Source organism: Coregonus clupeaformis, chromosome 9 (assembly GCF_020615455.1).
Source record: "Coregonus clupeaformis isolate EN_2021a chromosome 9, ASM2061545v1, whole genome shotgun sequence".
Classification (NCBI taxonomy): domain Eukaryota; kingdom Metazoa; phylum Chordata; class Actinopteri; order Salmoniformes; family Salmonidae; genus Coregonus; species Coregonus clupeaformis.
In genome coordinates this window covers 24884380-24907899 of record NC_059200.1, presented here as the reverse complement: position 1 = coordinate 24907899, position 23520 = coordinate 24884380, and the positions used below count along the sequence as shown (strand labels likewise).

Sequence of the window (23520 nt, the reverse complement as noted above, 5' to 3'; positions counted from 1 at the left end):
CCCACTGAAAGATAAGGGGCTGTATAAAAATGTTAATGTACAGTAATCGTGTCATAGGATGAGTAAGAGTGCTAAGATTGTTTTATTTTGTTGGGAGACTGGTAGGGCCAAAATAAAAGTATTGTTTTTAAGTTTTCTACCTGATTTCAGCTGTTAAATGGAGAGGGACTTGCTATAACTCCTTCATACATAATAATTGCTATTTGGATCCATTTAGACTGGCTGAAGCCTGTTTTATACATCAGTTTGTAAGCATTTTAAACATTTTAGATGAATTTTGTAGATGCCAGTCGGTTTAGGAGGGGTATGCAGCCTTTCTTTCCATATGAGTGGCATGTCACCCCTGTTAAACTCTACCCCTGTCTGTGGTGTGTAGTGTCTGCTACAAGTCTGAGTAATAAAGTCTGTGCCACTTTTTACTAAACGCGGGGGGCGGGGTTTGTTAATATTCTTCCATATTTCCTAGATGCGATAAATAAAATGGTTGTGATAAAATCAACTTGATATTTTCAGTAAACCATGATTTTGGTATTAAGGAGAAGTTGAGTGTAGCTGTAATGGCAGGCATTTTCTACGACATGTAATGCATTGTGACTAAGTAATACCTAGATAAACCTGATGAACTCTTTAGTATTATCCCTGTTTACCTATTTGCTTATGGTCTTGCCTACGCCTAGCGAACAGTTGTTATTTTTTTTATATTATGTGAGAAACAAAGATTCTATTTTATTTGGAACGGCAAGCCAGACAAAATTAAACTGGTCTATGTATATAATGAATATGAATTCGGAGCACAGAAATGATTAAATATTAAAGCATTAGACCTATCACTAAAAGCTTCAGTCATACAAAAGTTATACTTAAATCCGAACTGGTTCTCTAGCAAATTAGTAAGATTGTCTCACCCCATGTTCAAGAATGGCCTTTTTTCCTTTATTCAGATTACAATTTCTCACTTTCAGTTATTTGAAAAGGAAATAATCTCCCAAACATCACACTTTCTAAAACAAGCCATAGAAAGTTGGTTTCAATTTAATCCTCCAGAAAAGACAGAACAAATAATGCAACAAATATTGTGGTACACCTGCTCTTTCCATGAGACTGACCAGGTGAAAGCTATGATCCCTTATTGATGTCACCTGTTAAATCCACTTCAATCAGTGTAGATCAGGGGTGTCAAACTCATTCCATGGAGGGCCTAGTGTCTGCTGGTTTTTCCTTTCCAGTGGTGTAAAAATGCTTTAGTGTTTTGGGGTGTCGTTACTATACTGAACAAAAATATAAACAACGATTTTACGGAGTTACAGTTCATATAAGGAAATCAGTCAATTGAAATAAATTAATTAGGCCCTAATCTATGGATTTCACATGATTGGGCAGGAGCGCAGACATGGGAGGGCATAGGCCCACCCACTTGGGAGCTAGGCCCAGCCAATCAGAATTAGTTTTTCCCCACAAAGGGGCTTTATTACAGATAAATACTCCTCAGTTTCATCAGCTGTCCGGGTGGCTGGTCTCAGACGATCCCGCAGGTGAAGAAGCCGGAAGTGAAGGTCCTGGGCTGGCGTGGTTACACGTGGTCTGCGGTTGTGAGGCCGGTTGGACATACTGTCAAATTCTCTAAAACAATGTTGGAGGCGGCTTATGGTAGAGAAATTAACATTAAATTATTTGGCAACAGCTCTGGTGGACAATCCTGCAGTCAGCATGCCAATTGCATGCTCCCTTAACACTTGTGGCATTGTGTTGTGTAACAAAACTGCACATTTTAGTGGCCTTTTATTGTCCCCAGCACAAGGTGCACCTGTGTAATGATCATGCTGTTTAATCAGCTTCTTGATATGCCACACCTGTCAGGTGGATGGATTATCTTGGCAAAGGAGAAATGCTTACTAACAGGGACGTAAACAGATTTGTGCAAAACATTTGAGAGAAATAAGCTTTTTGTGCTTATCGAAAATTTCGTATACCTTTTATTTCAGCTCATGATACATGGGACCAACACTTTACATGTTGTGCTTATATTTTTGACAACATTTACTCTACTGAATTCCTAAAGAAAATGACTTTTTACTCCCATACATTTTCCCTGACACACAAAAGTCCTTGTTACATTTCGAATGCTTAGCAGGACAGGAAATGGTCCGATTCACTCACTTATCAAGAGGACATGTCATCCCTACTGCCTCTGATCTGGCGGGCTCGCTAAAGAAAAATGGTTTGTTTGTAAATGATGTCTGAGTGTTGGAGCCCCTAGCTATCTGTAAATTAAATTGTCTGGTTTGCTTAATATAAGGAATTTGAAATGATTTATTGCTTTTACTTTTAATACTTAAGTATATTTTAGCAATTACATTTACTTTTGATGCTTAAGTATATTTAAAACCAAATACTTTGACTCAAGTAGTATTTTACTGTGTTACTTTCATTTTTTAGTCATTTTCTATTAAGGTATCTTTACTTTTACTCAAGTATGACAATTGTTTACATTTACATTTTAGTCATTTAGCAGACGCTCTTATCCAGAGCGACTTACAATTGTGTACTTTTTCCGCCACTGTTCCTTTCAATTAATACCTAGACAACCAGGTTAGGGGAGTTCCTTACTAATCAGTGACCTTAATTCATCAATCAAGTACAAGGGAGGAGTGAAAACCCGCAGACACTCGGCCCTCCGTGGAATGAGTTTGACACGTGGTGTAGATGAAGGGCTTTCAGACAATTGAGACATGGATTGTGTATCAAATCAAAATCAAATCAAATGTTATTGGTCACATACATACAGCTGCGGAAAAAATTAAGAGACCACTGCAAAATTATCAGGTATGTGTAAAGATAAACATTTTGTTTTATTCTATAATCTACTGACAACATTTCTCCCAAATTCCAAATAAAAAATATTGTCATTTAGAGCATTTATTTGCAGAAAATGACAACTGGTCAAAATAACAAAAAAGATGCAGTGTTGTCAGACCTCAAATAATGCAAAGAAAATAAGTTCATGTTCATTTTTAAACAACACAATAGTCATGTTTTAATTTAGGAAGAGTTCAGAAATCAATATTTGGTGGAATAACCCTGATTTTCAATCACAGCTTTCATGCGTCTTGGCATGCTCTACACCAGTCTTTCACATTGATGTTGGGTGACTTTATGCCACTCCTGGCGCAAAAAATTCAAGCAGCTCGGCTTTGTTTGATGGCTTGTGACCATCCACCTTCCTCTTGATCACATTCCAGAAGTTTTCAATGTGGTTCAGGACTGGAGATTGGGCTGGCCATGACAGGGTCTTGATCTGGTGGTCCTCCATCCACACCTTGATTGACCTGGCTGTGTGGCATGGCGCATTGTCCTGCTGGAAAAACCAATCCTCAGAGTTGGGGAACAATGTCAGAGCAAAAGGAAGCACGTTTTCTTCCAGGACAACCTTGTACGTGGCTTGATTCATGCGTCCTTCACAAAGACAAATCTGCCCGATTCCAGCCTTGCTGAAGCAACCCCAGATCATCACCGATCCTCCACCAAATTTCACAGTGGGTGCGAGACACTGGCTTGTAGGCCTGTCCAGGTCTCCGTCTAACCATTAGACGACCAGGCGTTGGGCAAAGCTGAAAATTGGACTCATCAGAGAAGATGACCTTACTCCAGTCCTCTACGGTCCAATCCTTATGGTCTTTTGCAAACCTCAGCCTGGCTCTTTACATTTTACATTTTAGTTATTTAGCAGACGCTCTTATCCAGAGCGACTTACAGTTAGTGAGTGCATACATTTTTCATACTGGCCCCCCGTGGGAATCGAACCCACAACTCTGGCGTTGCAAGCGCCATGCTCTACCAACTGAGCTACAGGAGACCTCTTCTTTGCTTCTCATTGATGAAGGGCTTTTTTCTAGCTTTACACGACTTCAGCCCTGCCCCTAGGAGCCTGTTTCGAACCGTCCTCGCCATGCACTTCACTCCAGCTGCCGTTTGCCATTCTTTTTGTAGGTCACTTGATGTCATCCTACAGTTGTTGAGTGACATTCAAATGTGTTGGCGGTCATCCCGGTCAGTAGAGAGTCGTTTTCGCCCTCTGCCGGTCTATAGCTTTGTTGTCCCCAATATCTGCTGCTTAACCTTGTTCTTATGAACCGCCGTCTTTGACATTTTAAGGATGGAAGCAACCTGACGCTCACTGTATCCCTCTGCCAGTAAAGCCAGAATTGAAACCTTCTTTTCCTCACTCAAAACTTTCCTTTTCAACTCTTTTGGCATGGTCAATAGTTATTTTTTGATTAATATTACTTTTGATGTACTATTAGCACAGTTTTTGCCATCCAGCTGGTCCTATTGCAAGAGGATAGTGATGACCACAGCAGTGGTTTTTATACTTTTCCTCGTTAAATACGATTTGGTTCATGTGATCACCTAATCAGTACCTAACTCAGTAGAATGAGGTGTGCCTGTGTTGGAATTCAACTGACACTGGAATGGAATGGCTGTCATACATGTAGAGATGCTGATTTAAGAAAAATCTGCAGTGGTCTCTTAATTTTTTCCACAGCTGTATATTTAGTAGATGTTATTGTGGGTGTAGCGAAATGCTTGTGTTCCTAGCTCCAACAGTGCAGTAGTATCTAACAATTCACAACAATACACACAAATCTAAAAGTAAAATAATGGAATTAAGAAATAAATAGATATTAGGACGAGCAATGTCGGAGTGGCATTGACTAAAATACAGTAGAATACAGTATTTAAACATTATAAAGTGACCAGTGATTCCATATCTATGTACATAGGGCAGCAGCCTCTAAGGTGCAGGGTTGAGTAACCGGGTGGTAGCCGGCTAGTGATGGCTATTTAACAGTCTGATGGCCTTGAGATAAAGTGCTTTGCAAAAGTATTCATCCCCCTTGGCGTTTTTCCTATTTTGTTGCATTACAACCTGTAATTTAAATGGATTTTTATTTGGATTTCATGTAATGGACATACACAAAATAGTCCAAATTGGTGAAGTGAAATGAAAAAAATAACTTGTTTCACCCCCTTTGCTATGAAGCCCCTAAATAAGATCTGGTGCAACCAATTACCTTCAGAAGTCACATAATTAGTAAAATAAAGTCCACCTGTGTGCAATCTAAGTGTAACATGATCTGTCACATGATCTCAGTAAATATACACCTGTTCTGAAAGGCCCCAGAGTCTGCAACACCACTAAGCAAGGGGCACCACCAAGCAAGCAGCACCATGAAGACCAAGGAGCTCTCCAAACAGGTCAGGGACAAAGTTGTGGAGAAGTACAGATCAGGGTTGGGTTCTAAAAGAATATCCGAAGTTTTGAACATCCCACGGAGCACTTAAATCCATTATTAAAAAATTTAAAGAATATGGCACCACAACAAACCTGCCAAGAGAGGGCTGCCCACCAAACTCACGGACCAGACAAGGAGGGCATTAATCAGAGAGGCAACAAAGATACCTGTTTTTCAGTCTCTCGGTCCCAGCTTTGATGCACCTGTATTGACCTCGCCTTCTGGATGATAGCGGTGTGAACAGGCTGTGGCTCGGGTGGTTGATGTCCTTGATGATCTTTTTGGCCTTACTGTGACATCGGGTGCTGTAGATGTCCTGAAGGGCAGGTAGTGTGCCCCCGGTGATGCGTTGGGCAGACCACACCACCCTCTGGAGAGCCCTGCGTTTGTGGGTGTAGTTGCCGTACCAGGCGGTGATACAGGAAGCTCTCAATTGTGCATCTGTAAAAGTTTGTACGGGTCTTAGAGACCAAGCCTAATTTATTTGAGGTTGAAGAGGAGCTGTTACGCCTTCACCACACTGTCTGTGTGGGTGGACCATTTCATATTGTCAGTGATATGTACGCCGAGGAAATTTAAGCTTTTCACATTCTCCACTGCGGCCCCGTCGATGTGGATGGGGGCGTGCTCCATCTGCTGTCTCCTGAAGTCCACTATCAGCTCCTTAGTTTTGTTGACGTTGAGGGAGAGGTTATTAGCCTGGCACCACTCCGCCAGGGCCCTCACCTCCTCCCTGTAGGCTTTCTCGTCATTGTTGGTAATCAGGCCTAGTACTGTTGTGTCGTCTGCAAACTTGATGATTGAGTTGGAGGCGTGCATGGCCACGCAGTTATGGGTGAACTGGGAGTACAGCAGGGGGCTGAGCAAGCATCCTTGTAGGGCCCCTGTGTTGAGGATCAGCGTAGTGGAGGTGTTGTTTCCTACCTTCGCCACCTGAGGGCGGACCGTCAGGAAGTCCAGGACCCAGTTGCACAGGGCGGGGTTCAGACCCAGGGCCCCGAGCTTAATGACGAGCTTGGAGGGTACTATGGTGTTGAAGGCTGAGCTATAGTCAATGAACAATATTCTTACATTGGTATTCCTCTTGCATTCTGTGGATCTGTTGGGGCGGTATGCAAATTGAAGTGGGTCTAGGGTGTCAGGTAAGGTGGAGGTGGAGGTGACATGATCCTGAACTAGCCTCTCAAAGCACTTCATGATGACAGAAGTGAGTGCTACAGGGAGATAGTCATTTAGTTCAGTTACCCTTGCTTTCTTGGGTACAGGAACAATGGTGGACATCTTGAAGCAAGTGGGGACAGCAGACTGGGATAGGGAGAGATTGAATATGTCCATAAACACTCCAGCCAGCTGGTCTGTGCATGCTTTGAGGATGCGGCTAGGGATGCAGTCTGGGCCGGCAGCCTTGTGAGGGTTAACATGCTTAAACGTCTTACTCATGTCGGCCATGGAGAACGAGAGCCCACAGTCCTTTGGAGGTGGGCCACGTCGGTGGCACTGTTATCCTCAAAGCGGGCTAAGAAGGTGTATAGCTTGTCTGGAAGCAAGACGTCGGTGTCCATGACGTGGCTGGTTTTCCATTTGTAATCCGTGATTGTCTGTAGACCCTGCCACATACGTCTTGTGTCTGAGCCATTGAATTGCGACGTTGGGTATGTGAGCCATTCAGAGGGTGAATGGGCAAGACAAAAGTTGTAAGTGCCTTTGAATGGGGAATGGTAGTAGGTGCCAGGCGCACCGATTGTGTCAAGAACTGCAACGCTGCTGGGTTTTTCACGCTCAACAGGTTTCCCTGTGTATCAAGAATAGTCCACCACCCAAATGATATCCAGCCAACTTGACACCACATTTTAAGATTGGTGAAATTAGCCTATATATTCTTCAATCAAATATATGTTATTGTTTATTTAAGTAGTGAAATGCCCACCATTTTTATGTGCCACCGGACATTTGTTTCATTACAATGTAACATATTTAGCGACATACCTTCATGATCCTTTCCCATCTAAACACGCCCCTCTCCTAACGTCACATGGTTCAGGGCTTGAGTTACGCCAGCACAACACGACAGCAGCTGGCAGCAATAATGGGACTAAATAAGAGTCCTCTACTTCGAGACACTCTCCGACACACCCAACTCATAGGCACACACTTTTTAAGTTGGTGAAGATGATTAAGATGTAGAATGATGATGATGATGATGAAGAGAAAAACGTAAATAACGACAAGGATGAGTGATGTTGAAGAAGAATGACAAGGGTGGATGAAGATGAAGAAAATGTTTTACTGTGTAGAGATCTTTTATTTTGATGGCACCCTGACTTTTTGCTGCTAGGTTCACATAGGCTCCAGACAGAGTACACTGTATTCTGTACCTAATGAAATTACAGATGGGACAAGCGAAGGGGACAATAGAAAAAATAGAACAACGTTAAGCAATGAATCTTCAATGAAGACAAATTCAAAAGGAACATATTGTGGTATGGGATTCTTTTTTGTTTCTCCTGTGGAATAATGGAATTTCGTTTTTTATACATTTGTGGCGATATGGAGTAAAAGTCCGCCATATTCACTCACCACACCCGGAGTTCAACTATTGGAGGTAAAGATTTTATTTTCTGTTTACATGTTGGTATTTTATTATTCATTCTCCCAACGGATTGGCTGCTATTGCATTTCTTAATGGGACCGCAGTTTACATAAATATAAAATAACAAGTGGTTTATTTATGTTTCTGCCAAAGGTTCTATCAGTTTCAGAGAATTGTATTCGTGTTATTACGCTTGGCTTTTACTGTGGACTCCAGACCGTAGGCTATGCATCGCACTGTAGAGTGAGAATTCAGTCAGAGCTAGTCAGAGCTGAGGGAAGACATTTATTTTAGTGAAATATAAACATTTATTTAAAAAAAGTGACAAAATGTGTCTTTCGCCCTAACAATTTTCATTTTTTCTTCTTTTTTTCCCCTTCCCACTTTGGAATATAGGCCTACCTCCTCGACCCAAAAGTAAGTGTTATCAAGAGAGTCATGACTTTGGGCTCCGTAGGGGCCTGTTGCCTCAGCGAAGAGGGGAAGGAGGCTCGACGGATCAACGACGAGATCGAAAGGCAGCTTCGCCGGGACAAGAAAGACTCGCGCCGCGAGTTTAAGCTGTTGCTTCTTGGTAAACTAACTATCAAAGTTCTAATTCCCACTCAAAGCACTGATATGACATTGTATCATTATTTGAAACATTTTCATTGTATCACTGACACAACCATTGTTACATTGTATCAGTTATTTCAATGCACACACCTATAAAAAACATATTGCCTGGCAATTTGAATTTATTTGAGATATTGCCAAGAAAACAATGTTTCAGGAGGCTGGTGGGAGGAGCTATAGGAGGACGGGCTCATTGTAATGGCTGGAATGGAATAAATGGAAAGTTATCAAACACATCAGACATATGGAAACCACATGTTTGACTCCTTTCCAGATATTCCATTCCGGCCATTACAATGAGCCTGTCCTCCTATAGCTCCTCCCACCAGCCTAATCTGTTATGTTTATTGTAGTGCAATGTCTTTAGTACTCTGTGATGTTTATATAACTGAAATATGTAGAATAATTCATTAAGTTCACACATCCAGCTCACAACTGTCACCATGCTGGGAGCAAAATAAGTTATAACTCAAGGAAAGAATGTTGACAGCAACCAGGCTCATGTAGTTTGTTAGATGACTAAGGAAGGGTTACCATTGCTACTATAAAGGATAGGTTGTTTAATTGCAGAGGGGCCACATTTCTTAGAAATCAATCAACTCTTGCCATGGTCACTGCCTATTTAGGTTTGGAGATGAGAAATATTTTCCAGTGCACATACAATAGACCACACCCTGAAACTATTGTATCAACATTCCATGGCCAAAACACAGTGCTACTCTTCAGTAGCAGGTGACAATTTGTATTTCAATCAAAATGTTTGGGTTACTCTGCAATAGTTTAATCTACATTTCGCTTGTTCATCAAATTGACAATATAAAGATGACACTCTATTATAAGCTTAAAATGTGCCTTGGCTTTCATTGGCAGCGCCAGGCTACTGTGTGGGTAATTTAAAAGTGAAACGGAGTTAATCTCTGAGCTTTTTTTCCCAGGGACTGGTGAGAGTGGGAAAAGCACCTTCATCAAGCAGATGAGGATCATCCATGGGACGGGCTACTCCGAGGAGGACAAGCGAGGCTTCACCAAGCTGGTGTACCAGAACATCTTCACTGCCATGCAGACCATGATCCACGCTATGGAGACCCTTCAGATCCCTTACAAATGTGAAGACAACCAGGTGACCTTTCTGTTGTTCCATCTATACCAACTTTGCCAGTTTTTTGCCAACATTTTGTGTTGGCGCACACAAATCTATTTGTGAGGACTTTTTGCATCATCATTTGTTTTATAGACTTGAGTTTTTCCAGACCATGACACCACTCTGGAAACACTCTGGGCCTTAGTTATAGCCTCTAGTCTAGAGGCTTTTCATTGTCAGAAAAACCTCCCGATCCTGGCCGTAATGGCTAGGCCCATGTTTGTACAGACCTTTTATTTGTTTCTGCAGTCTCTGAGGCTCAGGGAGTATTGTAGTAAAGGGTTAGGTGATGTCGTTATGATATCTGTAACTTTGTTTACTTTCTGCATAGTTGGTGATGTCATTAGTTACTGAGCAGGATGACAGACTGAAGGTCTTGTAAAAAGTACACATGTGGTTGACTGTTGGTACACACGTAAAGTAGGGCAACTCCTGGGACCAATATGCCACAAGATAATGCTTAATAACATAGCTCTCTATCCCTCACCCTAAAGCCACCATATGGGGCCTATTAATCATACAAATTCACTGCCTCACACCTATGTGCTACCTTCCATGCACTAACACCCATTTCATTTCTAGATAGGTCTGAGGCCAAGCTAACACAATCCCTTGGCTTCCATTTACAATAAACGTGATCACTCAGACAAATGTCTCTCATGGAATGATCTCTTCCCCCTTCTCTCTCTCCTCTTTCAGGGCCATGCAAATATTGTCATTGAAGTGGACGTGGAGAAGGTCACAATGTTTACAAATCCGTACGTTGACGCCATTAAGAGTCTATGGAATGACCCAGGGATCCAGGAATGCTACGATCGGAAGAGGGAATACCAGCTCTCAGACTCTGCCAAATAGTGAGTAAACCAATACATACCAGCCTCTAGTGTAGACTGCCAAATAGTGAGTGGACACAGAGACCAGTAACTACTCCCACACTCTTCCCAAATAGTTTCCACTTGTCCAATCCCAGTTATGTTGAGACACATCTCAGGCATAAAAGGCTGTGCAGATTCAGGTAAACAATAACGCGATCCAATGGCCAGATTGATTGCTATTGTGATGGTCGGGTGAAAGATCCGTATCTTATGACTTCCGTGTTTTTCTGAGAAGTGATCTACTGAGTAACAGAACTGTTAACACCATAATAATAATAAATAACCCCATCTCTCTCATGCCCTTTCAGCTACTTGAATGCACTGGACCGTATAGCTGAGTCATCTTATGTGCCGACCCAGCAGGACGTGCTCAGGGTCAGGGTCCCCACCACAGGCATCATAGAGTACCCCTTTGACCTCCAGAGTGTGGTCTTCAGGTAAACATCCACATAGCCTACTACTGCATCCCTGTCTGGTCAACACAAGTGATAAAGATTATCCTAGAAAAGTAACTGGTATTAAAAGACTCCATTTTGAATTATTCAAATACAAATTGATGTTGCTCCATCTCCATGCTTTTCGGTTCAATACATGGTAATTATAATGTAATAACTCATCATAACCCATTAGAACTCTGTGTTCTCTATACCTGAGAGTTGTCTCTAAACCGCATGGTGCTGTGCTGCTGTTCTCAGAATGGTGGATGTGGGTGGCCAGAGGTCCGAGAGGCGGAAATGGATCCACTGCTTTGAGAATGTCACCTCCATCATGTTCCTGGTGGCTCTCAGTGAATACGACCAGGTCCTGGTAGAGTCTGACAATGAGGTGAGTTTTGTCATTGAGGTTTCAACAGTCCAAAGCATGATGGTGCTCTTAGAGGACATGCTCTTAAAATCCACGGCAGCCATGTTGGCGCCTCCTGGACAATACTGACCAATGACAATCCACTGAATATTGACAATTCTAAACCGAGCTACCGAACTGAACTACTTGAACTTATGAATGGATTGATTGAATGCCTAGAGGCAGAAACATGGCATTGTACTAGAAAGTTGGCCAAACGTTCTCCCTCTTGCTATCTCTCTATGACTGGCTCTGTGCTAGTGGAGTAGAGGATCCACGAGAGAGATAATCACCTAGTCAGTCCGAACACAGAGGTACATTGTTCCAGCGCTAAATGTTGAATAAGGCCAAACCAGTTATGTGAAGATGACCCAGATTTCCCCGAAGCCCAACGCCTGTCTGCCTCAGCTGATCTCCATTCACACTCCATCATAGGGTTGGAGTTAGACTTTGCCTGCTCACAGATCTGTACTTTAGCCAACCCCTCTGATTATTGTTGCATGACCACTCCTATAGTCGTTGGAGTTGGCTAAATGCACGTACAGATCTGGGACCAGGCTACATGTTCTCAGAGAAAAAGAGGGAGAACACCCCGCACACTGTTTGAATGCTTCCAAAATTTTAATAGGAACACTCACATTTTTTTGTAACGGCATGCTACTTTTGAACTGGACTTTGACCAGCTCAGGGGTTGTGCTTAGTGTTCACCTGCAGGGGGAGCCCTTCAGTCACTGTAATGATTCTTGTAACAAACAGAAGGGCTGTTTTTTCTACAGTATTTGCATCATGCACAATCACTGCAAAGTAATCTTCCACACTGACTGTGTAGAACACTGGGTCCAACAACACCCAAGGGGTGTGTTCGTAAATTCACTCTGGTTATCTACTCCGATTTCAGAGCACTCTCGTCTGAGTGTGCCAGAGCGCAGAATAACACTTACAATCACCAACGCTCTGGATAACATGAAAACAGCCTAACCAGCTCTGCTAGGATGAGTAAAATGGTCAGAGTGAGGTGTTCTCTCATTTGTGTCTGGAAGTAGCTAGCCAACGTTAGCCAGTTTGGATGCTTGACTGCTGTTGTGAGGTCAGACATGCGTGAAACATGAAACGTAAACGTTAAAATAGATCTGTAAACACCCTATGTTACGACTATTAATGAATATTTACAGATCTTTTTTATGTGTACAAACATTTGTCAGGAATGTGGCATCTGCAAAGGACATAAAGCGAACGTAGATAGTTGAAGTTAGTTAGTCAATCAACTCTAGTCCAGACGATAGTTGATGTTAGTTAGTCAAGCAACTCGAGTCCAGACGATAATTGAAGTTAGTTAGTCAAGCAACTCTAGTCCAGACGATAGTTGAAGTTAGTTAGTCAAGCAACTCTAGTCCAGACGATAGTTGAAGTTAGTCAATCAAGCAACTCGAGGCCAGACGATAGTTGAAGTTAGTCAATCAAGCAAGTCGAGTCCAGACGATAGTTGCTTTACAGCTTCCGGTTTCATTTCCAAAATAAAAATCTAGAGCTTGTTTTAGAACTGCATTCAATAACGATGTTATACCAGTAGATGGCGTAGTATAGGTTTGGGCCTTGTGTGAGAACGATAAAGACACAGAAGAGCCTTGCCTATTCCACTATCTAAATATACCATGCTGTTGTGTGTTATTTAATGGCCATATAATTGCATAATTTATTTTTATAGACGCGTGGGGCTATTGTGGTGATCATGTAACCTAATGAATCACACTTTTTCCAGTATTTGGGAGCACGTACTGTAGGCCTTAAATTAGGCATTTTGACTGTTGTATTAGTGAATTCCACTCTGTATGTAGGCTTGTTATATCCATTTGCGTTTCACAACCCCATCACGCAGAGGCTATATCCATATCAATAAATAAAGTATTGGCTATAACCTGTCCTGAGTGAAATAGCCAAGGAGTTCCAAATGGTCAAGACTATCTATAGACTATTCTTAGTGCCAGATCTGTTTTCCCCATCAGCCACTGCACGTGCTGCTTCAACTATTTTGTTGAACATTTATTTAGAGGCTATATTTAGAGGCCTGAGAGCTAGGGTGTCTTTTTAAGGAGAGCCCTATAATAAAGCAGGTATAAAACACAAATAGAGTTCTAAAATTATTCCGCAAGACACCAGTACCCAAAATGATAGGCGAAATTGCAATGCCTACAAGTTGAAGGCCTATGTTTAATTTGGATAGGCCTAAATTAAACATTGAATTATTAAAGTGATAGGCTTTAAAGTAAGGAACTTTGGAGGATTTAGATCATTTTGAATACACATGGATTTCAATAAACAAATGGATAAGACTGTTCTATTCTCTTTGATTTAGTTCCTATTGCAACTCAGACAAATGACTGAATTGATGACATACTGACTGACTGAACTGAATGAAGGATGAATTAAATGTTCAAATATGTTGGAATGACGAGTTGCATGCATCATGCATGCTCTGCACTTTATTTGGCTAGTAGGCAAATAGGCCTACATTTAGGGTATAATGACTCTATGGCTGCATGCCTCCAGAAGGGCATCTTTTGAGGCTGAGGGGTGCTTTTCCGAAGGCGCATGGTGCTGCATGGAGATCACAAGCTCTTCAACTGGGCAGCGGTCTCGACGATGGAGGGAATAGCCTATATGGAGACTACCTAAGACCACTGCAACAGAGTTATTGTAAAGTGTGGGAATAAGCTTATGCCAGACTTAGCCTATGTTTAACCTCTCCCTTGTTAATTTCAAAGCACATACAGTGCATTCCGAAAGTATTCAGACCCCTTCCCTTTTTCCACATTTTGTTACTTTACAGCCTTATTCTAAAATGTATTAAATAATTTTTCCCCCTCATCAATCTACACACAATACCCCATAATGACAAAGCGAAAACAGGTTTTTAGAAATGTTTGCAAATGTATTACAAATACAAAAGAGACCTTATTTACATCAATATTCAGACCCTTTGCTATGAGACGCTAAATTGAACTCTGTTTCCATTGATCATCCTTGAGATGTTTCTACAACTTGATTGGAGTCCACCTGTGGTAAATTCAATTGATTGGACATGATTTGGAAAGGCACATGTCTATTTAAGGTCCCACAGTTGAAAGTGCATGTCAGAGCAAAAACCAAGCCATGAGGTCGAAGGAATTGTCCGTAGAGCTCCAAGACAGGATTGCGTCGAGGCACAGATCTGGGGAAGGGTACCAAAACATTTCTGCAGCATTGAAGGTCCCCAAGAACACAGTGGCCTCCATCATTCTTAAATGGAAGAAGTTTGGAACCACCAAGACTCTTCCTAGAGCTGGCCGCCCGGCCAAACTGAGAAATCGGGGGAGAATGGCCTTGGTCAGGGAGGTGACCAAGAACCCGATGGTCACTCTGACAGAGCTCCAGAGTTCCTCTGTGGAGATGGGAAAACCTTTCAGAAGGACAACCATCTCTGCAGCACTCCACCAATCAGGCCTTTATGGTAGAGTGGCCAGACGGAAGCCACTGCTTAGTAAAAGGCGCATGACGGCCCGCTTGGAGTTTGCCAAAAGACACCCAAAGGACTCTCAGACCATGAGAAACAAGATTCTCTGGTCTGATGAAACCAAGATTGAACTCTTTGGCCTGAATGCCAAGCGTCATGAGGAAACCAGTTACCGCTCATCACCTGGCCAATACCATCCCTTCAGTGAAGCATGGTTCTGGCAGCATCATGCTGTGGGGATGTTTTTCAGTGGCAGGGACTGGGAGACTAGTCAGGATCAAGGGAAAGATGAACGGAGCAAAGTACAGAGAGATCCTTGATGAAAACCTGCTCCAGAGCGCTCAGGACCTCAGACTGGGGCGAAGGTTCACCTTCCAACAGGACAACGACCCTAAGCACACAGCCAAGATAACACAGGAGTGGCTTCGGGGAAAGTCTCTGAATGTCCTTGAGTGGCCCAGCCAGAGCCTGGACTTGAACCCGATCTAACATCTCTGGAGAGACCTGAAAATAGCTGTGCAGCGACGCTCCCCATCCAACCTGACAGAGCTTGAGAGGATCTGCAGAGAAGAATGGGAGAAACTCCCCAAATACAGGTGTCCCAAACTTGTAGTGTCATAGCCAAGAAGACTCGAGGCTGTAATCGCTGCCAAAGGTGCTTCAACAAAGTACTGAGTAAAGGGTCTGAATACTTATATAAATGTGATATCAGTTTTTTTTTTTTTTTTTTTTTGGGCCAAACATTCTAAACCTGTTTTTGCTTTGTCATTATGGGGTATTGTGTGTAGATTGAGTGGAAGAAACTATTAAATCCAACTTAGAATAAGGCTGTAATGTAACAAAATGTGGAAAAAGTCTAGGGGTCTGAATACTTTCCGAATGCACTGTATGTTCATGACCCGTTTCATATAAATTATGTCAAATTATTTTAAATTCATATTAACCCCTCCTACAGAATATGCTTCGGCAATAATTTGAGTGATGAAATAAATATCAAAATATTCTATAAATATTATTTTATTCTAAATATTCTATAAATAATATTTATAATATTCTATCAAAAAAATATTTTGAGTGGCAAAGACTCCAGTGGTCATACATAATTCATAGAATAATAATAGATGTTTGGTGAATCTATTTTTCATTATTCCTGGTATATACTACTGGTTATGATTGCAGACAGAGCCCAGAGAATGGGATGGTGCAATATTGAATTAGTTGTATTTTTATAAGGTGCATGCATGGGGATGTCCACGTCACCCAGAGATATATACCCATGCTGTAGGGATACACCTAGCGGACTGAAACGTCACTGTTCTAGGCATAATACAGCTAGTGCTATCTAAACAAATCCATTACATTAGCTACCTAAATGTGAAGTAAACTCAACTGAGGAGTAATAGAGAATGGAGACTTAACTTGAAAACGTGCAGGATACCTCTTTCCGGTTTCCCTTACATTCCGTTTTTTTATATTGTGTTATTCTTGTTCGGGTAGCATTCCTCACAGGCTGTTTGGTGTAAATTTTTGTTGTTGTTGTTGAGATGAAACTGCCAAAACTCTGAAAGGTATTATTGTACGTCAGAATTGCAACACAAGATTGTTTTTGCGACTGCACTTGAAGAAACGTTCAAAGTTCTTGACATTTTCCAGATTGACTGACCTTCATGTCTTAAAGTAATGATGGACTGTCGTTTCTCTTCGCTTATTTGAGCTGTTCTTGCCATAATATGGACTTGGTCTTTTACCAAATAGGGCTATCTTCTGTATACCACCCATACCTTGTCACAACACAACTGATTGGCTCAAACGCATTAAGAAGGAAAGAAATTCCACAAATTAACTTTTAACAAGCCACACCTGTTAATTGAAATACATTCCAGGTGACTTCCTCATGAAGCTGGTTGAGAGACTGCTAAGAGTGTGCAAAGCTTTTTTTGGTTACTACATGATTACATATGTGTTATTTCATAGTTGAAGTCTTCACTATTATTCTATAATGTAGAAAATAGTAAAAATAAAGAGAAACCCTTGAATGAGTAGGTGTGTCCAAACTTTTGACTGGTACTGTATGTGTGTGTGTGTGTGTGTGTGTGTGTGTGTGTGTGTGTGTGTGTATTTTCCTTTTATTTTCCACTAACCCTACCTCCCCTAATTGGAGTAAACTAATGAACAACAACACTTAGGCTTCTACTTCCAGCTTATACATACATTTTACGGACACAATCTATTTTACAATAGTTATCTTTTGTTTGTTTTTACTCCTATCCTTCCGCTACCCTCAACCCCTTCCATCCAGTTTGATTTCTGTTTGCCATATATTTTTAACTGTGCTGTTTCACAAAAGTTCTGAACCTTTCTATTCTCATAGTTTCTACAGATTGTAAATTAAAGATACATTGTTTTGCTAAAAATATTATTATATTTTTGATCGATTGACTATGACTTTTCAAATCACCCAGTAGTGCTAAAATAGTGCAGTAGTGCAAATCGTAACATGACGTTTATATGTTCACAGATGAAATTTCACATTTAAGTTAATTTTTCACGCATGGCTTCCTTACGATCCTAACAATTTACATATGGATTTTCTTACGATCCTAACGATACATACGTTCAACCTTTTGGCAGGTATCTGGCTCCATATCAGAACACTTGGTTCAACCCTACTCCTCCACCAGAGGACGCTCTGAATTGACGATTGCCCAGAGCGCACTCTGAGCGCACTCTGGCACTCCAGATTGAATTTACGAACACACCCCATGATGGAATTAGAAAAAAAAAAAAGGAGTGCAAATACCGGTTGTCTCTTTAACGTGTTTTTTTTATTTTTTTTACTTTCCACAGAATCGAATGGAGGAAAGCAAAGCATTGTTCAGGACAATAATAACCTACCCGTGGTTTAAAGATTCCTCAATCATTCTATTCTTGAATAAGATTGACTTAATGCAGGAGAAAATCTTGTACTCACATCTGGTGGATTACTTCCCTGAATATGATGGTAAGAACTAATTTTTTTCATGGACTTAATGAAAAAAAAAGACGAGCTCAATTTGCATGGACCAGCTAAACGTGATCATAAACTACCAATGCAAAATGGATTAGCATTCAGTTATCATGTCAGGGCAGGCCTTAGGGGGCCTGGCCCGCCATACCGTACCTCCTTGCCCTTTCAAATAAAATATTGATCATTTATTTGGCCAAGATGTGCGCCGAAAGACGCATCAATCTCAGATAAAGCATCAGAGCGAGCAAAACGGCACCCCTCTCTCAGTATCTGACGGCAGGTAGCCTAGCGGTTAAGAGTGTTGGGCCAGTAACCAAAATGTTGCTGGTTCGAATCCCTGAACCGACGAAGTGAAAAATCTGCCGATGTGCCTTTGAGCAAGGCACTTAACCCTAATTACATATTTACAGAAGGGGATTTTCTGTTATGGATACAATGTGGTGCACACTGACAGGGACATAGGCCTATAGGATGTGTGAGTATCAGCTGCAGCTGGATACTATTGGCACCAAAAGAGACCAGGGTGGATGCTTCATAGTGACACTTTCCTGTAGATTTCATAGGTCAAGAATCATGCTAGGCTACTCCTTTATGAGGACATTTAGATAAAAAATCAATATATATATATATATATATATATATATATATATATATATATATATATATATATATATATATATAAACTTGCACTTGACCCCCCACCCCCCTTCTAGCTCTGAATCTACTGATAGCTACTTTAGTGAGGAAAAATGTACTTTCTATGCCTGTGATATGTGGTTGTCCCACCTAGTGCATTCATTTTGAGATAGCTAAGATAAAATGGATGTGTAGCCCATGAAGGAGTAGCATGTCAAACTTTTTTGGGGGCCAGACAGCGCCAGATACAGTACATGGGCTACATCTAGTAAGACAGAGGGGTGCTGTTTCGCTCGCTTGGATGCTTTCTCCGGTGACAGCTACTTGAGAATTTAAGGAAAGTTGGTGGGTCACTGTTCGGATGCACTGTTCAGATGCTGGAATTATTTTGGATGAAAGTGCGAAGGTAATCTACTTTTTGAAGTGATTTGTTTGACAATTAGATGAAAACATGACTGGTTGTGTTCATTGCCACATTTAAAAGGTAATACATTTTTACAGTTAAATTACTATAAAACCCTTTATTTTTTTATTTGCACGCGCCGGCCCTGTATCATATTACCGGTATACTGTATAGCTAAAAACACCCTAAATAAACCATATAAATAGCATTCACACCATAAATAAACTATTGTATGTAGATGATGCAGCTGTCTAACACCATTTACAAGACCTTGCCCCTTATTGCCTGTAATCGATCCTTGGAGTTGCAATTTGTACCCACTTGGTCCCCGTGGCCACCGAAGGACATTCACAAACAATCAATGTTCAAACCACACACACACAGTTCCAGTTAAGACAATCGATGGGCAGTACACTTTCAAACACCTTCAATCTCAGTCCTGTTGGGTCAATACCTTGTTCCTTTAACCAGAAATGAAACAATATTTAATATATTGGTTTAGACCGATTTACAAGAGTTAAATTAACTGATGTGCCATGATTTCATTAATCATATAACTAATCATATCTCCTCCTCTCAGGACCCCAGCGGGACCCACAGGCAGGAAGAGAATTCATCTTGAAGATGTTTGTGGACCTGAATCCAGATTGCGATAAAATCTACTCCCACTTCACCTGTGCCACCGACACGGAGAACATTCGCTTTGTCTTCGCTGCCGTCAAGGACTTCATCCTGCAGCTGAATCTGAAGGAGTACAACCTGGTTTAGACTCCAGCCAACCGCAGTTAGACTCTTTAATGCAATGTGAAGGAGTACAACCTGGTTTAAAGACTCCAGCCAACCGCAGTTATAGACTTTAATGCAATCTGCTCCAACAGCTGCAGCTAGCGACCAGGGCCTGGAGCCATAGTACAGACAGACTACTTCAGTATGTCTGGTTGTCTTTCACTACGGTGAAACCCTACAGAACATTTACATAAATGACTGTATTATAATTTTTTCAACTGTTCACCACTGCATTCTTTGTTTTGTTTATGGGTATCTTTGATTTTCTTCATGGGGTGCATCTTGATGATGAATATTATTGTGCCTTTTAGAGGAGATTTGATTCTGGTTTACATTGAGAGTTATTAAGAACTCTTTGTAAACCGTTTAAAACACATAACAGTGTAAATACACACTTCAGATGAGAGTTCAAAAGTGCTTTGATGTGCCAGGTGTCTCACTGAGGACTGTTGACCCACCACGCTCTTGTCAGAGAAAGTCTGGTGGACATTTAGATAACTTCTATGAATCACCTCACATCCTTCCGTGGGTCATAGTCACACTAGCGTTTTCCCTATATGCATTTAGCAGGGGCGCAAAATGTAGATGTATAGATGTAGAATAGATGTATGCCCTCCCCACCCCCTGCAGAAGGACCCCAGGAAGGCCCCAAACACTGCACAGTCTATAATGTGTTTTTTGTATTGAGAAGTGGTTTAAATACATTGTTTACGTATTTAAAATAAGTAGTAATTCTCTGGGTCAGAAGATAGAAGAAACAGTCATAATCATCACCTAGAACATGTAAACTAGCAAACATTTATTTTAATTTTTATTGGTGTATAGCTAAGTGTTGCCAAATTAATATTACCTCTATTGACTGAACACCATCTACAGAATGGTGAAATCTGAAGCTGTACCACCAAATTTCAGCCAAAACGCATTTGATTATCAACACTTTTCAGTTGTGATACTGTACGTCAGCTACGAGTGTTCTAAAATAAGTATATTAGCCCCCACTAAACGGTGCATCTTGATACTGTTTCTCATCCAATGAGGGAATGTTATCACATTTACATGAGGTCTATCGTTGATCTGTAACATCTGCTTTTTGACAGTCCTTTGTATTCTCAATGGAGGTGTACTGTATTGCTTTGGCACAGTTTCAGTTTAGGGAATTTAAACTTTAATGAGTATTATCGAGTCACTCTGGTTTCAAGATCATTTGTGATAAGGGCTGAAAATGATTCCCCATATGTAGTAAATGCCTCCTTGCACTTTGTAAATACAAACTGATACAGTGATTTTCTGTTTCAAGGTCCTGTAAAAATAAAAAGTGTTGTAATTGTTACCTGCTGAATGAGAATGTTGGGTCCAATGACCTGCTTTGAACACAGACATTAATTTCTTGCACTCATTTCTTGAATCATAAATATATATGTAATTTGAGAGTACAAATAAATACTTACATTTTTATATAAATTAAAAAACTAATCAGAAGGTTTTCAATGTGTCAATCTTCACACACCCTGTCATTATTTGCCATTTTAAAGTCTTGATTGAAAATTAAGCATATATATATATATATTTCACATTTATGTAAAATTATCTTCGGAGCAATTTTGTCCATGTTTTGAAATTGTGAGTGACGGAATAAATCATTCCAATTTATGCAACAACCTTCTCTGCTTTTTTTTAAATTATTTTTTTACCTCTACTGTGTATACAGTGAGGGAAAAAAGTATTTGATCCCCTGCTGATTTTGTACGTTTGCCCACTGACAAAGAAATTATCAGTCTATAGTTTTAATGGTAGGTTTATTTGAACAGTGAGAGACAGAATAACAACAACAAAATCCAGAAAAACGCATGTCAATAAATGTTATAAATTGATTTGCATTTTAATGAGGGAAATAAGTATTTGACCCCCTCTCAATCAGAATGATTTCTGGCTCCTAGGTGTCTTTTATACAGGTAACGAGCTGAGATTAGGAGAACACTCTTAAAGGGAGTGCTCCTAATCTCAGCTTGTTACCTGTATAAAAGACACCTGTCCACAGAAGCAATGCGAATGCAGTGCGATTATTCTAAAATAATAGAAACACAAAATAACTGTCAATCTCCCTCGGCCTGGGGCTCCATGCAAGATCTCAACTCGTGGAGTTGCAATGATCATGAGAACGGTGAGGAATCAGCCCAGAACTACACGGGAGGATCTTGTCAATGATCTCAAGGCAGCTGGGACCATAGTCATCAAGAAAATAATTGGTAACACACTACGGCGTGAAGGACTGAAATCCTGCAGCGCCCGCAAGGTCCCCCTGCTCAAGAAAGCACATATACATGCCCGTTTGAAGTTTGCCAATGAACATCTGAATGATTCAGAGGAGAACTGGGTGAAAGTGTTGTGGTCAGAAGAGACCAAAATGGAGCTCTTTGGCATCAACTCAACTCGCCGTGTTTGGAGGAGGAGGAATGCTGCCTATGACCCCAAGAACACCATCCCCACCGTCAAACATGGAGGTGGAAACATTATGCTTTGGGGGTGTTTTTCTGCTATGGGGACAGGAAAACTTCACCGCATCAAAGGGATGATGGACGTGGCCATGTACCGTCAAATCTTGGGTGAGAACCTCCTTCCCTCAGCCAGGGCATTGAAAATGGGTCGTGGATGGGTATTCCAGCATGACAATGACCCAAAACACACGGCCAAGGCAACAAAGGAGTGGCTCAAGAAGAGGCACATTAAGGTCCTGGAGTGGCCTAGCCAGTCTCCAGATCTCAACCCCATAGAAGATCTTTGGAGGGAGTTGAAAGTCCGTGTTGCCCAGCGACAGCCCCAAAACATCACTGCTCTAGAGGAGATCTGCATGGAGGAATGGGCCAAAATATCAGCAACAGTGTGTGAAAACCTTGTGAAGACTTACAGAAAACGTTTGACCTGTGTCATTGCCAACAAAGGGTATATAACAAAGTATTGAGAAACTTTTGTTATTGACCAAATACTTATTTTCCACCATAATTTGCAAATAAAATCATAAAAAATCCTACAATGTGATTTTCTGGAATTTTTTCTCTCTCATTTTGTCTGTGTACCTATGATGAAAATTACAGGCCTCTCTCATCTTTTTAAGTGGGAGAACTTGCACAATTGGTGGCTGACTAAATACTTTTTTCCCCCAGTGGGTTTACAATATCAACAGAACAGCCCAGTTTGTATGGTGAGAAGCCTACCCTACTTGGTGACAGATACCTTACCTGTAAAGTTTGAGTTGTCAAATGGAAAATAAATACAATGCAACTGGTGTGGACGGGTTTCAGTTGTTTCCAAACCCAGACAATATAATACAGAAGAGAACTGCAGTAGCTTACATCAGGGTTTCCCAAACTCGGTCCTGGCCCCCTCCCTGGGTGCACGTTTTGGTTTTTGCCGTAGCAATGCACAGCTGATTCAAATCAAATCAAAATCAAATCAAATTGTATTTGTCACATGCGCCGAATACAACCTTACTGTGAAATGCTTACTTACAAGCCCTTAACCAACAATGCAGTTCAAGAAATTGAGTAAAGAAAATATTTACAAAATAAAATAAAAAAATACAATAACGAGGCTATATACAGGGGGTACCGGTACCGAGTCAATGTGCGGGGGTACAGGTTAGTCGAGGTAATTTGTACATGTAGGTAGGGGTAAAGTGACTATGCATAGATAATAAACAGTGATTAGCAGCAATGTAAATAGTCCAGGTGGCCATCTGCTTCTGGGTTAAATGCACGTTAGGAATGAGACCCGCTTATCTTGACCCGCATATCCATCCATCTACCTCACCTCAACTACGGACGGCTACAACACGGCACCAAT

At 41.1% G+C, this 23520-nt stretch overlaps 1 protein-coding gene across 1 annotated transcript; it reads left to right on the top strand.

Moving 5' to 3' along the window:
- Window positions 1–7400: 7400 nt before the first annotated feature.
- On the top strand, window positions 7401–21010 carry LOC121573520 (guanine nucleotide-binding protein G(q) subunit alpha). Its single transcript, XM_041885580.2, has 8 exons — window positions 7401–7896; window positions 8281–8458; window positions 9435–9619; window positions 10340–10494; window positions 10824–10952; window positions 11211–11340; window positions 17696–17849; window positions 19475–21010. The coding sequence occupies exons 2-8, from the start codon at window positions 8323–8325 to the stop codon at window positions 19660–19662; spliced, it is 1077 nt and encodes a 358-aa protein (XP_041741514.1). The 5' UTR covers window positions 7401–7896; window positions 8281–8322; the 3' UTR covers window positions 19663–21010.
- Window positions 21011–23520: the final 2510 nt, after the last annotated feature.